This window comes from Pteropus medius, unplaced genomic scaffold, assembly GCF_902729225.1.
Source record: "Pteropus medius unplaced genomic scaffold, Ma_sr-lr_union100, whole genome shotgun sequence".
Lineage (NCBI taxonomy): Eukaryota > Metazoa > Chordata > Mammalia > Chiroptera > Pteropodidae > Pteropus > Pteropus medius.
The window spans coordinates 10,107,101-10,129,996 of NW_024340699.1; the positions used below are offsets into that span (position 1 = coordinate 10,107,101).

General features: G+C 60.0%; 1 protein-coding gene across 1 annotated transcript in view; it reads left to right on the top strand.

Annotated features, from left to right (window-relative positions):
- The window catches only part of FGF18 (fibroblast growth factor 18), a 32,925-nt gene continuing 10,029 nt past the window's right edge, over nt 1-22,896 (top strand). Inside the window, exons 1-3 of the mRNA XM_039877796.1 lie at nt 1-1,686; nt 1,856-1,892; nt 14,431-14,611. Of these exons, the coding sequence (XP_039733730.1) occupies nt 1,655-1,686; nt 1,856-1,892; nt 14,431-14,611 (250 nt within the window). The 5' untranslated portion in view covers nt 1-1,654. The remainder of the gene's footprint in view (nt 1,687-1,855; nt 1,893-14,430; nt 14,612-22,896) is intronic.

Here is a 22,896-nt window from a genome sequence, read left to right on the forward strand (position 1 = left end):
ACGCAGACCTTGGCTGTCCTGGGCTCAAGTGAGGTAGTCACGAGTGACAACACCTACATTCTGAGGTTGGTGGGAAGGATAGGAGTGATGCCTCTGAACGGGTGGAGGCGGGGAGAAGGGATGTCCTCAGAGGGATCTTGGTTAAAGGGTTCAAACTGCTTAGTATTCAAGGGAAGCAAATCTCAGGCAACGGAAAGACGGCCTACAGTGGGGCTTAGTGCGGTCGCTGACCAGAGTCCTGCTGGCTCCTTGGCCGTGGCCGGCCCGGACTGGGGTTGCAGCGAAGCCTTAGGGCCGCTAGGTGTCAGCCGTGCGTTTCCAAAGCCGACTCGCCTGCTGGAGAGCCCCGCTGGGATCCCGAGAACCGACCGACTGGTAGACCCCGGAGGGTGGGGGGAGAGTGAGAGAAACCTTGGCGACCCCTCCCTCTGGAACTCTCAAGGTTTTCTGCACTTGGATCCAATGCAGGGACGGAGGGACTGGAAGCGGGTCACTTAGTGCGGCCAGCCGTCCGAGAGAGCAGCTGGCACATGCCACGACCCTGAGTGGACTCCGGGAGGGTAAAAGCGACCCCCCCCACTTAAGTGGAGCCGCCCTGGGGGCTGGTCCTGACCCGCCTCCTCCCGGCTCCCCCACTCTAGCGCTGGTGGGTGTGAGAGCGAGGACGTTCGGCACCTCACTGCGTTCTTGGGGACCGCCGTTTGCCCAGTTCGGGCAGCGTTTGCGCCGCGGCCCGTGTCAGTGCCCCCGGGCGCAGAGCTCCGACGGCTTCCAGTGCTCGCCAGCTCCAGCCTCGAGGGCTCTGCCCCATCGGAGCTGCGGGTCCCGTCGCGGAGAGCCCGAGCGCCTCCCTCCAACCGGAGCCGCCAGGAGAAAGAGGAGGAGGCGGCAGTGGAGAGGCCGCGGCAGGCAGGCAAGCAGGCAGGGCCGCCTTTGATGTGGGCGCGGCGCACCCAGGCGAGCTGAGCGCCCGTCCGGCCGCGCCCCGAGGGGGGAGCCCCCGGGCCCCGCATCCTCATTGTGCCGGCTCGGGCCCGGGCCCGCCCCCGGCCCCCCGCCCCCTCGCCGCCCGCGCGTAGAAAACGCCCCGGCCGCCGCCAGTGGTGGGAGGCGGCGATGCGCACGGCCGGAGAGACGCGGAGGAGGAGACATGAGCCGGCGGGCGCCCAGACGGAGCGGCCGTGACGCGTTCGTGTTGCAGCCGCGCGCCCCGGCCCCGGAGCGCTGACCCCTGGCCCCGCGCAGCCCCGCGCCGCGGCCGGAGAGCGCGCCCCAGCTTCCAGCCCCGCCGCGCATGCTGCCCCCGGAGTGAGCTGGGCAGCCAGCCTCCCGCGGACGCCCAGACGGACGGCCGGGTGTGAGCGAGCTTCCCCGCGCCGGCCGGGTGCTTCCTGCACAGCGGCGGCCGCCCCGCAGCCCCCGCGCCAGCCCGGAGGGCGCAGCGCTCGGGAGGAGCCGCGCGGGGCGCTGATGCCGCAGGGCGCGCCGCGGAGCGCCCCGGAGCAGCAGAGTCTGCAGCAGCAGCAACCGGCGAGGAGGGAGCAGCAGCAGCGGCGGCGGCGGCGGCGGCGGCGGCGGAGGCGCCCGGTCCCGGCCGCGCGGAGCGGACATGTGCAGGCTGGGCTAGGAGCCGCCGCCTCCCCCCCGCCCAGCGATGTATTCAGCGCCCTCCGCCTGCACTTGCCTGTAAGCGCCCGCGCGCGGGGCTGCCCACCCCGCTTGGCCGTCTGTCTGTGTGCCCGCGGCTCTGTCTGCCCGCCCCGCCGTTCGTCTGACTTTCCGACTGCGTATCTGTCCGTCCGCGCGTCCCCCTTTCTCAAATCCCGCTGACCACCTCTCCGTCTCTCTCCCGCAGGTGTTTACACTTCCTGCTGCTGTGCTTCCAGGTACAGGTACGTGGGCTCCTGACTCTGACCTCCCCCGCGCCCCTGCCTCGCGGTACACGCCGACCCCCTTCCCCGGACCGCGCCTCCTCCCCGTGCCCCACCCCTCCTGGGCGCGGAGCCCAGTGCACCTGTTCCCAGGGCGCGGAAGGGCGGCTCCGCGCGCGCCCCGCGCCGGCGGCGGACCGGCCAAGGGCAAGGAGCTCTACTGCGGGGCTCGGGCTGGCGCGGCCCCTGCCGGCCTCAGCTGGGACGAGATCCTCGGAGCCCGCGGGCTCAGCCGCTGCACCGTGCCCCGCTCCGAGCCCCCTGCCCGCAGCCGGCGAGGAGCTGGGACCTAGGGATTTTCTCTGCCAACCTTCCCTTAACATTTCTGCTCGCTCTTTCAAACAAAAAGGCTCCTTTCAATCGAGTGGATTTTGAGTCCAGAGAGAAAGCTTCAGTTGTAAATTACTCTGTGGTTTCAAAGGCGTTTGCAGCATTGAAAGCTTGAGAGAGGGAGAGAGAGAGGGAGGGAGAGAGCGAGAGAGAGAGAGAGCGAGAGAGCGAGTCGCGAGGCTAGGGGAGACTGGGGTGAGAGGGAGCAGAGCGGGGCGCCCGGGCCGAGGGGCCGTCGCCCTGGAGGCTGCTCCGAGTCGGCCGCGCTCCGCACACCCTCGCCCAAGGTGGTGCAGCCCTCGGCTGGTTCCCTCCTCGCTCCCCGCTCGCTCGCTCTCCGTGAATCAGAAGAGGGCTTGGCGCTCAGCCTGGAAAGCACTTGCTAAAATCTGATCTGTTACTTCAGCAGCTTTCAGACTCGGGAAGGTCTTGGCACACAGACAGTTGGAACGCTGGGGCTTCCAAAGCCGTGGAAATGAAGGAAACGGGGGGGCGGTGGAGAGAAGAGGGAAAGAGGGAGCCGACTTCAGCCCCTGATTAGAACCAGACCAGGGCTGCCTCAGCATGGGTGGGGAGGAGGGGCAAAGGAAAGGGAAATGGGAAGTGCCAGCTGCCCTAGTCCCCCCCTCCCACCCCCACCTAGAGCCGCAAAGGAGGGGCCCTAGGAGGAGCTGGACTGGGGCCAAAAGAGATTAGCTGCCACTTGCCCCTCTGGGTTGAAGGCAGGTGTCCTGACAAGGTTAGAAAGGATGCTTAGGCTTAGACTTCTGGGTGCGGAGGTGCTCAGAGCCTTTGGGCAGGGAACATGGTGGTTCTCCCAGTTTTCAGCACGAGGAGAGCTGTGTGTGTTGAGTGCTGTTGACACTCAGCAGCCTCTTGCAGTGTTTGGAGGCGGTGGTGGGTCTGCTTATCTCCCCTCCCACTCCTGGGAGAGGATTGTTACTATCAGGATGGGCACTGAGCTGGGGGCAGTTAGCTGAGGCCGGGGGGCCGGAAGGATGGATGCATGCATGCATACATGCATGGATGGATGGGTGGATGGACTGATGGGTTCTTCCCTCTTGTTGGCCAGGCTGGGGTCCCCAGTGACTCCTTGAATCAATACAACTGGAGTCAGTAACTTAAAACTGGCTGTTTGCCAAAGCAGATGTGACCCTGTGTGGTGGTGGGGTGGGGACGGCTTGCGTCGGGGAGAGAGAGAGACCAATGCCAGGCATGGCCTGCCTGGTTCGCAGCTGAGTCCCCAAGCAGAGGGCAGGTCGCTCCGGGGGACCTACTTGTCTGACCTGGGCAGGAGCTGTTTTCCTGAGTGTTGGGCCTGGGTGCGGGGGACGGTGGAATGGGCACGCAGGTAGAGAGATGGTGGCAGACTTTGTCACCCAAGTCCCATGGTCCTTGAGGCAGGGCCCAGGAGGGGTTGCTGTGTGGTCTTTGTGTTCTCTGGGGGAGTGCAAGGGAGGGAACCTGGCCTCTGCATCCCACCTCCACCTCCTTGGCCAGAGCTGGAGCCAGCCTCTCGGGAGAGAGCTGGGTGGTCTGTCTGAGTTAGGACTTCCAGCAGGTGAGGGAGCCCCCTTGACTACCTCCCCCTTCCTTTGCAGCCTTTCCCCCCTCGAACTGCCGTAGGACTGATGGTTTTCATATACCCTTAGAGCATCTAAGGATGGGATTATGGGGGAGGAGTGTCCCTGAAACATCACACCAAAATAGTACCCAAATGTGCTTGTGTCTAGGAGAGGGTTCCCAGCTCCCCACAGATTTTCAAAGGCACCTATGATTCCTACAGCATAAGGAAACGCTACCCCCACGGTAGTCTCCTGTCCCTATTCATGCTGTGGGGATGAAGGCACAGTGGTCATTACAGGTAGAGATGAGGGGTGGGGCCCAGGTGTTAGTGCAGGGAGTCTGAAGTCGGCTCCCTGCAGATGTGGCCTTGGGCAGCCAAGATGAGCAGCTGCCCGCTGGGCAGGGGCCTCAGAGGGTGGGCGTGAGAGCCCTCTTAGTGAGGGAGGACAGGGGGGAGGCCTCCCTGCACAAGGGCTCAGGGCTTTGCAATCCAGGAGTCTGGGCCTGAACCCCAGCTGCATCTTTCTGCATCTAGAGACACCTGTGCATCTCAGCTTCTTCAATTGTGAAGCGGGAGGCCCTGAGGCGAAGTGATATGTGATGAGTGTGCAAGAAGTTTTGGAAATTCTCGGCCACTCGGGAGGGCACAGGAGTGTTCTGCTGGGACATGGGGACACCTATGCCCTCTCCTCCCCCACCTCCATGGTTTGGGGGGCTGGTCCGGTCTTAGCAGTGGAGTTTCTGGGCTCCTCCCCTCGTCCCATTCATCAGCCGCCAGGCCCAGAATGGGCCTCCACCCCCAGCCACATTTCCATGAGCACAGTCAATGCCGGACACTGCCCTCCCCACTCCCCCATGTAGAGCCCCGCCCTCACCCGCCTGCCACCCCAGGGAAGTGGGAAGCTGGGAATTTAATAAAATCCCTTCTCTACACGACTTGGGACACCGTGGATAGCTCAAATCGGAAGAATTTTAAAAATTTCCAAGGGGAGCAAGTGGCGTGACCAGTAAATTGCTTTTCTGCACTTGGCTGAGCGCTGACAATGACACCGGGCTGGGCCTTTCACGCGGCTCCGCCGGCACCTGCCTGACATTGTTCCCGCCGCCAGGCTCGGCTAGGTCCTGGCCTTCCCGAGACAGGCCGGGCTGAGGCAGGCCAGGGCAGGGGGCCCCCACCACCGGCCCTCCGCCCTCCCGCGGCGCCCCTTCCTCCCACCCCACCCTGTGTTCAGGTTTGGAAGTTCTCTCCACTCGTCTCCCTGACACCCCCATCTCCTGCACCTGGCCTCCTCAGGAAGGTTCAGACCCTTTCTTCAAGCCGGCCAGGATGGGGAAGCTGGAGAGAGTCCTTGGGGACATGAGGAGGATGGGGAGCTGCCCTGTTGGGTAGTACTTTTAATTTCTTAAAGCAGGGACATCATCTGCTTGTCCATTCAGTCAGGTATTCATTCGACACATACCCGCGAGGGGCCTGTGAAGTTTAGTGTGGCAGGCACAAGTTCCTGTCCAGCCCAGGGGGAAACCGAGGCCCGGGGGGAGCGACCTACCTCAGGTGAAAAAGTGCTGCTTGTGAGGGTTTCAAAGTGGCTCTTGTGTCTTCTTCCTGCCGTTGTCCCCCCTGCAGTGGGAGTGGGTAATATTCCTACTTCGCGGATGGAGAAACCGAAGCCCAGAGCAGGGAAGGGATTTGTTCAAGGCCACAGCTGACTCAGGGCTCCGGATTCAAGATATTTTCTTCCCCACCACACCAGGCAGACCTTTTCAGAAAGAATACAGAAATTATTTAGAATACTGGTGGGGAAACAGTCTCAAGAGGTATGCTAGGTCCCCCGTGCAAGCTCCCGGTGAATCCCTGGGTTAGGAGATGAGGGTCAGGGCCCAGGTAGGTGTCTCCGCCATTGAAGGCACCTGACTCTGAGTCGGCAGGCCCTGATCTTCTTGGAATGTTCTGGTCTGAAAGAGTCTCAGAACCAGAGGTGGGGTTTTTTTTTGGCGGCAGGGCAGTGGGGGGAGGCCTGGGGGATTCAGCACTGCCTTCCCAGCTTCTTTCCCAGCATGGGGGCCGGGGGCAGGGGGATGGAGGTACCCTGCCAGCATTCCTGAAGCCCAGGAGTGTCACCTGCTCTGAGATAAGAAGGTGGATTTAAAAATTTCTTGTGGTTGGCATAGCCAGTGTCAGCAGGCTTGGGACAGCATGACAGGGCCACAGCGCTGCCTCCACCCTGCCCTGGGCAGCTCTGCAGGCACGTTGGGCCCCCAAAAAGAGGTGGAGGGGGTCAGGGAGATGACTTCCAGTCCTCAGTAGGACCTTTTGGTTCTGCCTTCGTCCTCTAGCAAGAAAGTGGGTGTGGAAAACAGGGTGCAGGCATGTCAGGCTAGCGACGGTACAGGTAGCTGCCACCAGGTACTCGCTCGCTGTGTGACAGGCAGGCGCTTCCTCACGGCGTCTAGGCTACGCCTCACAACCCAACTAGAATTAGGGGATTCTGCAGATGAAGACAGTGAGGCTCAGAGGCATGAACTAACCTGCCTTTGGCCACATAGCAAGAGGAGGCAGAGCTGGCTTCAGCTCTGAGTTGTGTGGCTCTAGGACCCCGGCTTCTTAAACAGCGGTATGAGGGCTCTCTAGTCAGCCAGCCTGGTTCAAACTGTTGCTCTGCCTTGTCTCTGCCTTGTGACCCTGGACCAGTTACTGAACCCCTCTGGGTCTCGGCTTCTGCACGTGTCAGGTGGGAAGAAAACAACCAATAAAGCGGTCCCCGCTTCCTAAGGGTGCGGAGCAGGGGAAGCGCAGAGCCCAGTGCTCTGATCGAGACCCCATCTGTGTTTCGAGACCTAACCCTGTGCCTCTCACTTGGGGATGGCGTTTGTTCTGGAGCATCAGCAGGTAAGCGGCCCCTCGGGCTTTCGTCAGGCTTGCTGGTAGGGGCTGGGAGATGTTTGGGTATCGTTTGCTCTGACACTGAAATTGCACGAGGGCTCAGACCCATTTCAAATGCTGCTGTGCCAAGGCCAAGGCCAAGGCCACGGCCAAAGACAAGCCCCGCTTTGGGTCACGAAACAGAAAAACTCTCAGAATCCCTGGAATTCTAGCTCATTGGAAGACCTCCCTCACTATGCCTCAGTTTACCCACCTGGGGATCAGTGAAGTGAGCTAGGTGGCTTCTGCAGTACTTGCATGCATGGGTTTTGGCCGTGTCTGCTGCTGAGCAGCTGTTCAGCAAATGTGTACTTTGCTTTTCCCCACCTGTAAAGTGGGGTCATGAAACGTACCTATTTCTATAATAAGGACTAAAGTGGGTAAATGCACAGAGTAGCTAGCACTGTGGCTGACGTTCAGGAAATAACTGAGTAACCGATTGCTCCATCGATTATATTTAGGTACATGACACGCTGCTGGGCGCTGAACGGAAATAGGGGGTGCCCTTCGCTCGTGTCAGTGATATCCGGCCTCCAGTCTGAGGCTTTGGACTTAGGTCTGGATTTAATTATCACCGCGCTATTCACAGGCTGTGTGCCCTTGGGCAAGATCCTCAACCTCTCTGAGTTTCCGCCTCCTCGTCCTGTGGGAAATGGGTACAATACTATGGCTCTTCTCCCAATCCCCCCCCTGTTGGGAGGAGTAACTGAAGCCACGCCTCGGTCCAGCTAGGCAGCAGGAACTCACTTACGGTGCTTCTCCACGTTAGCTTCTGGCAGACATTGGTGGCAGGCCTGCTGCGTGGCTGGCCCTGGGCTGGGCTTTGAGGGGGATGGAGATGACAGTCCAGGCTTCAGCTTTGTCCTCAAAGTGTCCCCTGGGAGGGGATGGCTGACACTTTGGGCAACTTTATTCGCTACCCTTCCCCACCCTGTCCCTCCCATCCCTGATCTCGACCTGGGAACCTTTAGACTGGGCCACTGTCCCATGACCCAGCATGTTCCGCGCTGGGGCTCGTGGACGCCCCGGAGCTCAGACTCCGGGCCTGGCCCCTGGTCACACCCACTCCGCCACTCGGTGGCTGTGTATTGAGCAAATTGCTTGGTGGCTCCGCGCCTGTCTTTCGCACGCGCACCCGGAGAGAAACCCGCTCTTGGGGTTGCTGTGAGGGTGGGTTGTGGTCACCTGCGGGGAGGCTTGGCATGGCGCCCGACTCATGATGAGCGTTGAGTAAATGTGAGCTGCACTTGCGCGTAGGACTCCGGAGCGTCTGGAGTCTTGCTCATCTGCCAGCTCCTGGTTCCTGGAAGTCGGGAGGCCTGGCGCATCCTGCAGGCCCCGCGGCTCCCGGCACAGACCTGGCATGCAGGATGAGTGTTGGGTCAGTGCGCGGACGGGAGGGGAGTAGCTCCTCTGGGCACCTGGCACCTGGATCGAACACCCTCTCCTCCTGGTGCCAGGTGTGGGACACAGGGGGTTCAGGACCTGTCCCTACCCTCCCGAATTGAGGGTGCCATGTGTACACTGATGAAGGGCCTTGAAACCAGGCTCTGGAGCCAGAAGATCTAGCCGGGGAAGGTGCCCCATTTGAACCTTGAAATAGGAACAAGCCAAGTGAAGACAGTGTGAGTGAGTGAGTGAGTGAGTGTGTGTGTGTGTGTGTGTGTGTAACATCCCTACATGGAGCAAGGAGCGTCTTGATATGCTGGGGACTCTGAGCCAATTGGAGTGCCTGGAGCTTCAAGTTCAGGAATGGCGGGTAAAGGGCTTGTTTATTTCCTGGGGGCAGTGCATGACCGCTCTCCCCACAGAGGGAATTGAAATGGGGGGGTGGGGAGGGGGGAGGAAAAGGGAAAAAAGAAGGGAGCATGGGTCTTTAGGGGTCTTGCCCCCTCCCCCAGGGTTGACTGCCAGGGGCACCCATATTGACAATCTGTACGCAGAAGGCTGATATATGGGGAGAAGGAGCTCCGGTCAGCCGCCTTGGGTGGTAGCTCCCCCCACCTCTGAGCTGATGGCTCAGCCTGGCCAATCAATACATTGATAGCCCTGGGAGCTTAATGGACAGGCTGGGGGTGGGGAAGGGCCTTTTGCAGCCTCACTCAGTCCTGGCTGGGTTGTGAGTGGGGAGTGTGACAGGACAGAGGGAGAAGCCTGGGGCTGGGCTGTGGGCAGGGGCATTGACCTGAGCCAAGCTCAGGCTCAGGGCTGGGCGTGGCCTCCCTCCCCTCCTTTCTGTCCAGGGTGCCAGCTGGGGGAAACTCAGAGGCTCTAAAGCCAGATGTGGGTTCTGACCTTGGCTCTGTCACTTTTTGTATAGCGGGCAAGTCCTTTGGCCTCTCTCTCTCTTCCTTTGTCCCGGGGACAGTAATCGCCAGACCTGCCCTGGTCCTGTGAGGAGGAAGGAGACGGTGCCTGGAAAGTGCTCACCTCGGGCCCGGCACTCAGCGGGTGCCCACTAAGTGGGAGCCAATGTCCGTCTCTCAACGATAATAACAACCCTGGAGCCCTGTGGCTGGCAGCAGCTCCTGAGCCTGCGTCCAGGCCGCTCGCTCTCGAGGAAGAGTTTGAGGAGCTGCATTTTGGGGTGTCGAGGAATGCTGACTCTCTCAGGGACCACTTCTGGGCATGGGGTGCAGGTCTCAGGTTCTAATCCAGAATTTGGGGAAGCTGGGAAAGGCCTCGGCATGGCTGGCCCAGTGCTACTGCCGCCGGAGGAGGCAGGAGGTGGTGGAATGTGGCCGGAAGTCTGTGAGCTGCCCCTCCTGGGACCAGGGAGACCCTCCCTTTCTGGGCAGGCTGCCTGGAGACAGGGGCATGGCTTGTATGAGGCCTCAAAGATGGGGACCTGGGTGGGAGGGGGCAGCCTGACCCCATCCTCCTCTCTTGGTGGGGGGAGGAAGCTCAGGCCTTCAGCCCTTTCATGTGTAAGCCCCCCATCCCAGGCCCTGCCCTGGCCGTGGCTTGTGGCCAGAACCAGTCACCGTCCTGAATAGGGGAAAGGAGGTAGGCGAGGGAGAGGCGAGTGGAGGCTGGCGAGGGGGAAGTGGTGGACAGCTTGGCTTCTGGATCAAGGGCGAGGTGGATTTGAATCTTGACTCCTTCTCTCAAGAGTTCTGACTTTGGACGAGAGACGTAACCTCTCCGAGCGTCGGTTACCTCCTCTGTCAAATGGGGCCAGTCATCATACCAACTCATAGGGCCCCGCTGGCATCGCATAGGGTTACTTCCCTAACGTGGCTCTTGGCACAGAGGATGTACTCAGGAAGTAGTGCCTGTTTAGAAAATCAAACGAAAGGAAAAAAGTCAGGGCTCTTTTTCCTGGGACGATCTTCCTCTGAGATAAATATTATAAACAATGCCCATTCTGCTGCTGGGAAAACCGAGGGTTACAGAAATCAAGGAAGCCGGTGATTTGGTGTAGAAGCACCTGAGGTCAGCTAGTGCTAGTTACTGGGTTGTTGAAGGTGTGTGTGGGGTGTGTGCACGTAGCTGTGTAGCGGGGAGCTAGGCAGAGTTTGGAGCAGGGAAATAGCCTTCCTTCCCTGTGTGATAGACAGCCATGCTGACGAGGACAGACTGCAGGCGGAAGGTGGTGGCCCTGTCCCACTCAGCACCATAAGGCCCCCACCAGGGCCTTATGACAGTGGGGGCAGAGTGGACCCTGATGAAATACCCCTGGGAAACGCCTGGATCACGGAGTGACTATTTCCACCAGAGCCTCAGGGCAGGGAAGGGGCCGGCTGGCTAGTAATCAGGGTCTTAGGCTGCAGGAGGGAAGCCATGATGGGCCACCCGGCTGTGCGAAAGCTACTTTGACCCAAAAGATAATCTGTGAGTGTGGGTGGGGGGACAGCAGAGCAACGGAAGTCGCCTTCTCCTGCCGGAGGAGACAGACAGACGTGCCAACACTGCTGGCCTCGCAGAAGCTGCAGCGATCCGATTTTTCTCACCCTGCAGCTTTCAGCCCCTGATGACCACGCACCTGGAGGGGAATTCCCCCAGCAGAGAGCAGCTGGCTGTTCTGGGAAGACCCAGAAGACAGGCCCCCTCTTAGGCAGCGAGGCTAAGTGACCCGCTACTCAGCCGGCCAGGAAGGAGGAGGGAAAATGTTCCTGCGTCGGCGGCTTCGCATGCGCGCTGTGGGCAGACCCTGGAGCTGTGTGGCCCAGGGAGGTGGCCCGAGGTCCCACCTGTGCAGCGGGCCCTCTCTCCATGGGCGGTGGAGGGAATTAGCGGTGGTACCACGTCTAAGCGCTTCTTAGCAGAGTGCCTGGGACGGAGGGAAGCTTAGCAGCTGATAGCTTTGAACTCCCCGCTTGCCATCCCTCTGTTGGGCACTCTGCTTGTCTGGGTGGCAAGCGGTGGGGCTGATTTTGGCCTCTGGGTCTCGGTCTCCCTTGTTCTGGGCACAGTCATTTAGTAAACATTTGCCGGCCGCCTCCTGGGGACGGCTGGAGATCCAGGCATGGACCAGGCAAGCTAGACGCTGGGGATGGTGAGCCGTTACAATAGTGTCCAGAGGGGTCGGGGGAAGGAAAGGCTTCCAGGGGAGGCATCCGAGGGCAGGTGTCAGGTGGGCAGAGGGGCGGGGTGCCCGGGGCAGAGGACGCAGCCTGTGCAAAGGCCTGGAGTCCCGGATGTCCTGCCCAGGAAGCCCAGCAGCCTCCTGCCTGTCCAGGACAGACTCTGTTTCTGTGTCAGAGGCCACCCCTGCTACCTCCCTGGGGACTGATGTGGCCACAGAGTGTGGCTTAAATGGTGAAAGCTGGGCAAGATGGATTGTCCCCCCACCTCCTGGGAAAGGGCCACCGGATAGTCCCTGCTGACCCTGGGTCACCACACTGCCTCTGTCCAGTGTGCCAGGGAGAAAATCATTAACGGGAGGCTGGCTTCTGGGGCAGGGCAGCCCCCCTCGGGGACCCGGGGTGAGGAGATTGGTTTGACCTCTGGTCGATAAGGGCTCCTGTGAGCAGGAGGAGAGTCGGAGGACAGGGAAGGAGGCCGGAGGCCTGCCCCTGGGGGAGGGGACAGGGCCAGGCCACCTCGGGAAGTCATTCCAGGAAGGTCGAGGGCCAAGGGTGGGAGGTCTTCAGGACACAGGCCCACAGCGGGGGGCCCAGTGGGGACTGGAGTTTTTCCCTCCCTGACCAGCAGGGTGTGAAGTGAGGCCGGTCCCAGGCGTCAGACTCTGGTCATGGATGGTGACAGGGGACTGGCCTTGAGGGGAGTGAGGGTGAAGGGCGTGCACGCCCTGGGGGCCAGTGGCCGGGCCCCACCCCACTGGGCTGCGTGCCCCAGAGCCACTGCCTTTGCCATTCTGAGCCTCAGTTTCTGTGTCTGTGAAATGGGGGTGATGAGCATTGCCACAGACGGGCCCTGTCTGTAGGGACGGGGGTGCGAGCCGCACACGTGCCCAGGGAGGCTTGTTTGTAGGGCTCCCCGAGAGCCGCTTCGGGGCTGCCTCATCTCCCGGTAGTTTCCCCGAGGAGCACGTACTCCGTGCCGGCATGCCAGCACCGGCCTATGACTTCGTGTGTTTGATCGCTGCACCCACCAGGTGGGTGCCGTTACCATCACTCCCATTTTCTACGTGAGGAAACTGAGGCCCGGAGTGTCCCTAACTTGCCTAGGGTCCCTTAGCGAGGGAGTGGAATGCCTGGGTCTTGAACCTGGGTTCTGCTGCTGATGGCTCTGGTGAGGCGGGCGGGGGTGCCCAGCAAGGCGGGGCTGAAAGCTGGGTTTTGAGGTCACGAGGCCTGGGCTGCCATTGCCCGCTCTACGACCTTGTCCGTTCAGCTCTGGAGCCCCAGTTTCCTCGTCTGTAATGTGGGTTCATGCTTTCACCCTGCGGATGATAGTGGAAGTTTAATAACGTGGTCCAGCCAAGGTGTCCGTGGAGCCCAGGCTGGGGCGGGAGGACATGTGCAGGTCAGCTGGGGGACAGCGACCCCGGGCTGGGCGGAGGGGTGTAGCCACGAGAGGAACACGGTCCTTGCCCTTGGGAGCTAACAGCTGAAGGGTGAGACAGCTGCCTGGACAGCCCTGGGCTCTGCCACGGGCCGAGGCGGGCCACGTGTTCATAGGACTGGGGTCCTATGTGCCTAGCATCGTGTCGGACCTGCGGGCACACGGATCAAACCCACAACTCTGTCTGGGCTTCAAGAATTGTTCAGCTTTATGATGAAGTTGGGATGGGACAGGCATACGATTAAATTAGCAGGGCATGGAAAAACCGAATTTGGTGCTAAATGGAACGGCAGGATCTTTTCGATGTCCGTTTGTTCGTTTACTTATTCATTCAATAAATGTGTTTCTGCTGTGCCACCCACCTACTGGGGATATAGCAGCAAATAACAAAGACAGCTCTAGCTTTCATGGTGCTGCCAGGCTAGTCGAGGGTGGGGGCGGCGCTGAAAACAAACCAGGTAAATAGAGGTTATGTCAGGTTGACGAACGTTAGAAAGAAAAACAAAGCGTGGTTGGGCGATGGAAAGCGGCAGAGGTGGGGCCTGCCTCCGAAGAGCAGTGGAGGAAGGCCTGTCTCAGGATGTGACACTTGAGCGGAGACCCGAATGAAACCGAGGGACCAGAACGCGAACATCCGGGAAGGAGCACAGAAGCAGAGCCAAGAGCCAGGGCAAAGGCCCTGAGGCAGACGCGTGTCCTGTGTCTGAAGCGCCCCAAGGCATAGTGCCGTGTGAGAGTGGGAAGGAGCCCTCGGGGATGAGGGCGGAAAAGCCGCTGGCGGCTCCTCTTGCAGGGTCCTGAGGTCGTGATGGGGACCTTTATCTAAATGTGAGGCAAGCCCTGGAGAGTGTGGAGGGAAGGGTCACCTGAGGTGACGGGGTTTGGGGGCAGGAGTGGGAGCAGGAGGCCGGCCTGGCGGCAGGTGCCAGTTGCCCCCGGTGAGCGGATGAGTTCGGAGAAGGGAGGCCGGAGAGACACGCGTCGGCTTAGCCGGAGGCGGCTTCCGGCAGGTGTGGTCAGACAGGAGTGTAAGCTCCAGGGACACGGGACGTTTTGATGGGAAATGCACAGCGAAGGCCAGAGAAGTGGACAAGTGCCCGGTGGTGGGGCGAGGATCCCTAAGGGATCCTTGGGGCATGGAGGGGGGTCCCCTTAGGCATCAGCTCCCAGGGGAGAGGTGACAGCAGACTCTGGCCCATTCATTCCCAGGGTGAGACTAGCCAGCCCTCGCTCCTTCACAGCCAAGGACTCAAACAGCAGTGACAGTGCCCCATGCCTCTCCCATCTCCGTATCCGTCTGCGGACTCCCCCCAGCTTTCTCGCTTTACCATCACAGCCGCCCTGGGGTGTAGCAGAGTCTCTATGCTACTGCTTTGCTGGGCAGGAGACTGAGGCGGGACAAACTGTGTGCCCCAGGTCACAAGAAAGCTCTGCCCTGCACTGCTCTGCTTGCTTTACCCGGGGCTGTGGTGGAAAGAGAGCTCGCTTTGTTGTCAAAAGGACCGAGGCCTGATTCTTTCTTATCTTCGCCACTTCCTGGCTGGGCCAGGTCGGCCACCTGGGGCACCGCACCTCACCTGTCTGAGCCGGGGTTGGCGACAGGGCAGTTATGACTACGTGCTGAGGCCTGGCTCTGCGTTGGGAATGTGGCTTTGGCACCCAGGGGACCCAGGACGTTCCGCGGCGCTCACCGTTGCCCCTTTCCCTGCCCAGGTGCTGGCGGCCGAGGAGAACGTGGACTTCCGCATCCACGTGGAGAACCAGACGCGGGCTCGGGACGATGTGAGCCGTAAGCAGCTGCGGCTGTACCAGCTCTACAGCCGGACCAGCGGGAAGCACATCCAGGTCCTGGGCCGCAGGATCAGTGCCCGTGGCGAGGACGGGGACAAGTATGGTAGGAGCCAGTTCCCTCCTCCTCCGCAGTGCACACACTTCCCGGCCTCAGAAGCACAGGTTCAGGTCCCAGCTCTGCCATATCCCGGTTGTGTGACCTTGCACCTGACTCTGGGCTTTCCTGGGCCTCAGTTTCCCCATCTGTGGAGGGGGGATGCAGCCGTGTACCCCAGAGAGCCCTGTTGGGAGTACCAACTGAGGACGTGAACGAAAATGCCCCCTAAGTGGCCGTCGTCATGGCTGTCGGTGGCTTGCTTGGGGACATCCTAAAGCAGGTGGCTGTTCCCCATGGCATTGCTTTGCTAGACCCAGGTTTAGACGTTCGGGGGGGCGGGGCTAGCGTGTGAGTGTGTTTACACGTGCGCGAGCATGTCGTGCGTGTGAATGTGCACCTATGAGGCACGGGGCTGCGCCTTGGGCCACAGTCCCTTTGACCTGCCCTTGACCCTGGTATTGCCCAGCCCTCCCCTGGGGTGTCTGGGAACCATCACCTGCCACTGTAAAGGGGCCGGGAGGAGTGGGACACCTGACTCCCTCCTTTCCCCACGCCCCAGCCCACAAAGACCCTCGGCAGTGAGCAAAACAGACAGGACCCCCGCCTTCCCAGAGCTTGGAGGGGGTCTGGGGACAGAAGCTGAGCAAATGCCGACCCGCCTCCACCATTCCTGCCTCTTGGGCCAGGTTCTGGGAGGTATCCGAGGCCCCAGCCTTGGGCCAGGGGCAGGAAAGGGGGGCGTCTGGGGGTGGCTGTGGGTGGCCAGGGCTCAGGGCTGGGGCTCGTCCTGCCTGTGTGCTGTGAGCCTGCCAGCCCAGGCTTTTCTGGGATGATGCCCCGCCTGCCCGCTGGCCCCTGCCCATTGCAGTCAAGACGTGACAACAAGACAAATAATTTCTTGGACCTTTTATCTTGGACACCATTTATTTTCCCTCAGCCCCAGGGCAGGACTGACCTCATGGTAGGGCCCAAGTGTGGCAGCTGCACTGTCACTGGGGGCTGGGCCAGGCCGGGCCAGGCAGGGCTGGGCCACCCCGGCTCCGCTTCTCCAGGCCAGCTGCCTCCCCTCCCGTCTGCCCGCTTCCTCGCTTCCTCTCTCAGCCTGCGGCTTCTCCGCTCGTCCGGGCCCCTCTTTCCCTCTGAGTCCTTCTCCCTCCTTTCTGGTTCTCGTCCCTTCCCCTTTGTCTCCGTCCCTCTGTGTGTCCGCCGCCTCCCACCATCTCTGTCCCTCCTTCTGCCTCCGTCCCTGGACCACAGCTCTCTGTCCCTTGTCCCCACCTCTCCCAGGCCCTCTGCTGGCCGCCTCTCTGGGGCCTCCATCCCTCAGTGCCTCCCCCACCCCGGACGTCTGGCTGTGCTGGGCTACCCAGCTGGTGCTTTTCCCTGGGATCTGCTGTCCAGTTGCTGCCAGGGAAGGGGCAGCTGGCTGGCCGGGGCAGGCGGGAGGTGCCCTCCCGGGGAGTCCCCGGAGCTCTCGCTGGCCCCTCCAGGCTGGGAGAGTACAGGGGGGTCAGACTCTGGTCTGGACCATCTGTCCACACCCTGAGACGGGAGGCAGGAGCTCAGGAGGGACAGCAGCCCGGGCACGTGGCGGGCTCCTCTCTCCAGAAGCCTCTCGCCCTCTTGTTTCCTCGGCCCTAACTAGAGACTCGAGGGAATCTCACCTGCTGTGTGACCTCAGGCAAAGCCTTTGCCTTCTCTGGGCCTCGGTTTCCCTTCTGGACAGTACCGGGTTGGACTAGAGCAGTGCGTCTTAAACATTAGGGTGCGTGGGGGTCACCAAGGGCTCTGGTTGGAATGCTGACTTTGATTGGTGGGTCTGGGCGGGGCCCGAGCTCGGCACTTCTAATGAGCGTCCAGGTGGTACTGATGGTTTCCACCTTCAGTGGCCAGGGACCAGCCCATCTTGGCTTCTCTCTCAGCTCCATGAACTCTAGAGTTAATAATTTTCTCTCGAGGAATATGTTTATCACTCCTCCAGCCCCCCAGCACTTAGGGCAGCATGGGGCCTTGCTGGAGCTGAGGCTGCTCCATTTCAATGTCGCATTAGAAACGCAGATGAGGGGACAGGACCCCATCTGTGAGCCCTGACGGAGCAAGGGAGACAATGGAGCCACCTGAGGCTTCCAATCTAGATAATCAATACAAATATTATTGGGAGGGTGATTTATGTGGCCGAGCCAGGCTAGGAGGATGGGGCTGCGTTAGGGGCCCGCCCGGCCCGTAGGGGAGGGGAGGCCAGCAGTCCCGGGTCAGGGGGTGCAGGAGGGTCCAGGAACCCGCTCCCTCTTTCTCACAGCTTGGTCCCGCTGATCGAATGATGTCGTCTGAGACTTGTATCTGTACAGTTAGAACGAGTCTGGCAATTTCAGCAAACACCAAGTATAAACAGAATTCTTATAAACGAACTCCTGAAATCTGGAATCCCCATAAACACTCAGAACCTCAGATTCTGAGGCATCTGAGAGTCCGTGGCGGGCGTGAGGCGAGGGCCAGCTTTGTCTGGTGCCCTCACCCGGAGCCCTGGGCCCGCTTTATAGCAGCGAGCGGTCTGCTGAGATGTCGGGAGGCTTCTGCACCACGCTGTTCTGCGAGAGGGTCTCCCTAAAGCTTTCCAGAGCACTCTGAGGGCCCCGGGGGTGGGCTGCCCCAAGAATGAGGGGCTTTCTTAGCTTTGGGTTGGGCTCTGGAAGGAGAGGTGTGCTGGCCAGGAGGCTGGAGGCTTAGGTAGTGGGACACTCTGCAGGCCAGGGCCTGGGGGCGGGTCACCTGGGATTATGGCATCAGCCCCTTCCCTTCTGGCCCTTGTTCCTGGTCACCTCTGTTCTACAGGCGGTTGTGACCTCAAAGAAACAGCACTGGACCAGGAAGCAGGACACCTGGGTTCTAGTCGCGGCTCCGCCACTGGCCAGCCCACAGAGCTCGAGGCCACCATGTCTGCCTCAGTCTCTTCATCCCCTAAGGAGGATGCGAAGGCCCCGCTTCACTTCCCTCCTGTGCCTGTAGGCCCACGTGGAGGCGGCAAGAAGCAGGACTGCGGGTGACTGGGCTCACGTCTTAGGACAGGACAGCCTGGGGCCAGCTGAGCCAGCGCTCAGGGCGGGTAGGGGCGCCGGCATTGGGGCTGGTAGTATGGGGGGCAACTCTGCTTTAGCAAGCCTTTTGCTTGGGTGTTCCAGCCTGCTTTCAATTGAAAAAAAAAGGGCTTCTCTACTTGAGAAAAAAAGCAATTTAAAAAAACCCAGGTTTTGCAATAGGCCAGCCTCCCAGGATGGGTAGTGCCCAACAGGACAGCCCTCGAGCAGGCCGCCGGAGGGCTGTGTCAGCCGGGGAGGTGGTCTTTTCAGGGGCTCGGCATGTAGGCTCAGGAGTCAGCTGGGATTTGAATCTCGGCTCCGCCACTTACGAGCTGGGGACCTTGGGTCTGAGTTAGACTTCTGATCCTGTATCCTCTTCTGTAAAGTGGGGTCGCTGAAATGGGACAATATCTTAACGCCAAAGATTCTATTGTTAAAGCAAGAATATTAATAACAACAACCCGAGGTCATCAGTGTTGTGCGGGGCAGACAGGTGCCTGTCGTGGGCTCAGGCCGAAGTCCCCTCTCTCAGAAGCTGGCTCCTGAGGCTTCCAGGAGGGACCCTGCCTCCTGGCATGTCAGCTGCAGGTAGAAGAGGCTTCTTCATGATCCCAAGTGAGCGGGGTCGGCCGGCCATGCTCTGGCTGCTCCCTCAGGCCAGACTGAGAGGGATCTTTGGCCCCTCTTGTCGGGTGTGGTCTGGTCTCCTCTTAGTTCGTGCTGCGGTCCCTCGCTCATTCCATACAGAGTTACTGAGCACTGGGGACACAGCACTGAGTAAGACACACCTGATCCCAGCCCTCAAGGGGCCCCGCTCCTTCCTAGGGGCTGACGCTGAGTAGGGAGAGCCGAGGCCCCCAACTTGCTGTGTGAGCGTTCGCCTTTCCCATTCCCACCCTGTGCCCGGGTGTCCTCACCATTAGTGGGGGTGGGGTGAGTGGCACAGGGCGTGGAGTTAGTACTCCCAGCTTCCCAGAGCTCAGCATCCACGAGTCTGTGAGTCCAGCTGTGCCTCCACTGCCCTGGGTCACGGGGAGTCAGCCCGCCCTGCTGGGCAGCCTTCCTGAGCCCCCTGCTCACCCGGGCTCTCTGAGAATGTGAGCTTCCTGAAAGCAAGTGAACTTTCTGCATGTCCCCGTGTCCAGGACAAGTCCCCCGCCCCCAAAGGTTGCTGGATGAGTGAATAAAACAATTCTGGGGAAACTCACAGCATAATTACGGGCCAACTTGTGTGGCTTTCACGGAAGGTATGTGGGGTGTGCCTAGGCTTTTGCTCAGCTGGTCACGAGAGAGGGAGGGGGGCCCTCCAGCCGCCATTTCCCTCATTCCGGTACCTGCCGGAAGGCTGCTTGAGCAAGGAGCAATGTCCCTTGGACTGGCCGGTACAGCCGAAGCAGCAGAGACCCCTGCTCTGAGTTTGACCCCCAGAGTCCATGCTCCATAAAGCAGTCCAGATGTGAGCCGGTGTCACTCTGCTCCCACGGGCTCTCTTCTCGCTTAGAATGAAATCCAGGTCTGGGTGGCTTGGCTCCCGATGGCCACACCAACCTCAGGCCCCGTCCTCGCTCGCTCCGCTCCAGCCCAGTGGCCTTCCTGCTGTCCTCAAACACACCAAGCATGTCCCGGGCTGAGGGCCTTTGCGTTGGCTGTCCCCTCAACCTGAGGATGCTCTTCTCCCAGAAATCTTCCTGGCTTCTGTTCAACTGTCCTCTTAGCAGAGAATTCCCGTCTCTGTCCCCTCACGGGTCTATTTCTCTTCCTGACACATCGCTAATTGACGGGCCCTCACGTATTTTGTTATTTGCTCTCTGTCTCTCCCGTGACGATGCAAACTCCTTGTCCGTTTTGTTCACTGCTGTGTCCCCAAGCACAGAGCCAACCGTAAACGGGCCCCATATATGCTTGAGTCAGCGAATGCATGGATGACCCAGGTATGGTCGGGGGACAAGCGCTCAGCGCACTGTAGGTCCTGCAGTGCCCCTCCGCCCTCCCCTCCGCCCTCCCTCCCACCCTCCCCTTATCAGGCAACGGCCTCGCCCAGGGCTTCCCCCCGGCTGGCAAGGGGCAGTTATGTCTTGGTCTAAACCCCCTGGCCTCTGAGCTCATGTCCTGCCAGTTCTGACCCCCGTGGGGAATGGCCACCTACACCTCATCGACTCTACGGCTGAAATGGCCACACTGGAGCTCCAGCTAGGATTAAATATAGCTCCTGATCAATCCTATTGATTTTTTCCCTTTTCCTTTCTGGCAAGCGCACGTGGCCTGCCAGCCTCCTTGGGGACGTGGAGAGAAGGGGAACCGGACACCTTTGGAGAAAGGCCATAGTGTGTGTGTGTGTGTGTGTGAGAGAGAGAGAGAGAGAGAGAGAGAGAGAGAGAGAGACTAGCAAGGCTGAAACACCTCCAGAAAGGGTTCCTTCTCCCCTGTCCCACCTCCTTCCCTTCCTCTCGCCCCATCCACCTTCGGGGGAGGAAGGGAGTACTGACTCGCTGCGACCTCCCAGCGCCTTTGTGACGAGGACACGTCCTCGCCTGGACAGTGGCCAGCAGCACGGTCAGCACTGCAGTCATAGGGGCCAGCAGGCCGCTGGCCACCCTGCACTGGGCCCAGGTGTGGGGGGCTCTGCCCAGCCTCTCGTTGGCTCCTTACCCCACCCCCCACCCAGTACACTCACAGGTCTTGGGGGGTTGGGGGAGAAACCCATTCTCCAGCTCTGTGTTCTTGGCTCGTTCGCTCTGGACGCTGTCTCCCATGTCCCTCTGGTTCCCTGGCTGCTGGTCTGTGTCTTTCCCTGCTGCTTCCCGCCCTTCAAACCAACGTCTTCAAAGTGAGACCCTGGATCCCCCCCTGGGAGGCCCCCCCAGACAGTCACACTGGAATCAGCCAGTCCACCAATCCATCAATGTCACTTCTCTGTTCTCTGCCCTCTTTGGCATGCTGCCTGTCTGTCCCGCTCCGTCTACCTCTGTCTGAATCTCGGTCTGTCTCAGACTAGCTCTGGAGATGCTCTGCCTGTGTTCAGATCCTGGCCTCCTGTGTGACTCGGGCAAGGAAGTTAACTGCTCCGTGCCTCAGTTTCTTCATCTGTAAAATGGGCGTAATAGTGCCTGCCCGTGAGGAGCTAGGAAGGCATCCCATATTCAGGCTCTAAGCACAGTGCCTCTCAGAGGATAGATGCTCCAATAAGTATTAGCTATTATTTTTTAAATTATTATTGTTACGCCACACATTTAAGAGAAATGTAGGGGGTGGGGGCGGGAAGACAGCGTGTGCTTCTTCTAGAAGGGGCTTTCTAGCTAGTTCCTATTTCCTTCTTCCACTCTCTCTTTTCCCTTTTCTGCTTTCTTCTCTGGATGCTGGAGAAGGGACAGGTTGTTTGAGCTCCCATGGGCAGGCTGTGTGCTGGACCTGGTGAGGCTGGCTCTGTGGGCTTTCCGTTGAGCGGAACTGGATTGTGGGGACCCCCATCCTACCCTCACTTCCCCTCGGGTTCATGCAGCCTTCTCTTCTCTCGACAAGATCCGAAGCCATTTCCGCTGTTCTGGCTGTGGTTTGAGCCTTGTATGCTCCCAAGGGCCCCTCATCTCCCATCATCAGCTCGAAGGTGTCTTCCTCAGAGTGAGCTAGGGACCCCTCCTCTGTCAAGGTCATTTGGAAGTGGAGCTGGGAGGGATGGGCCCCGACCTTTGGCTCTGCAGGCTTCTCCATCCACAGACCTCTGCCCCAAGAAAGTGAGGTCAAAGCGAAGACCTTCCTTGCCTGCCTTTGGTGTCTGCTCACTTGCCCCACCCCCAGGGGAGGGACTGGCAGAGGGGAGAGGAGTAACGAGGGAGGCTAAGATTAAGGCTTCCAGGTTAGCCTGCCTGGGTTTGAATCCTGCCTGGGTTTTAGCTCTGTGCGACCTTGGGCTTCAGTGTTCTCACCTGTAAAATGGGAATACCGATCATATTTCTATCCTCATGGGATTGTTGTAAGGATTAAGCGAGATCGTGCGTATCAGGTAGTTAGAACAGTGCCCAGCATGTCATACGCTCTAAATAAATGTAAGTTACTGATACTTCCTAAGGGAGCAGAACTCAAAGAGGCCTTGGAGGTCACCTAGTCCTGGCCTGGAGAGGGACAGGGTTTTCCCCGTTGTTACACAGCAAATCAGAGTATGTGCTAGTGACCCTGAGGCTGGGGATGGGTGGGTGGGAGCTCAGAGTTCTAGGAAGTGGCAGGAGAGACACCAGCGGGGAGCAGAGTGGCCAAGGGCACGGGCTCCAGTAGAATCAGAGATCTGGTTCAACTTCTGCCCTGCTTTGACCAGCAGGTGTACCCTTGGGCAAGTCCCTTCACCTCCCTGAATCCCGTTTACTTTAACTCTTAAGTAGCATTACTCACACCTCCCTCACAAGGCCGTTTATGCATTTAGTAAAATTTACTGATCCATCGTTGACCGTGAGCCCGGTGTGGGCTAGCGCTGGACATCACGCTGGTGAATGAGACAGGTCAGGCCCCGCCCTCATGGAGCTTACCTCCCAGTGAACAGAGACAGGCAAGAAAAAAAGTAGCAAAGAAGACAATTAGGAGAAGAGCTCCGAGCACAATGGAGCAGGGGATGGAGGGTGCTGGACGGCAGAGGCTGGCGTGGCGCTGGACAGCGTGGCCAGGGAGGGCCTCTCCGAGAAGGTGGCATTTGAGTGGCAACCTAGGAGATGAGAAGCCACTGGCGGAAGCTCTGGGCAAAGTAATCTCCGGGGAGAGGCAGTAGCAAGTGCAAAGGCCCCGAGACACGCGTGTGCTTGGTGTGTTAGGAACAGCAAGGTGGCTGCTTGGCTGGAGGGCTGAGGGCGAGGGCAGGAGGTGGGGATGGTCAGCAGGCACCAGATCACGTGTCCCTGATGGGCCTTCATAAAGAGGCCGGGTTTTCAATGAGTCGGAGAACCCCAGAAGGCTTTCAGCGGGGAAGAGAGCTAATTAATTTTATATATTTAAGGAATCTCTCTGGCTGATGCGTAAAGGGGACACTGGCGAGGAGCGAGAGGGGCAGAGGGAGGAAGCCGTGGAACCGTGAGGACTGAAAGGGACGCCAGGGTGGCGAGAGGGTCTGACGAGGAGGGCAGCGAGGCAATGTCATCCCCTCCTCCCGTCTGGCCTGGTCCGGGCCTTGAGAACACACTTGAGCAGAGATGAGGTGTCTAGCTCCGAGCTGCATCTTGAGGGCTTGGAGCT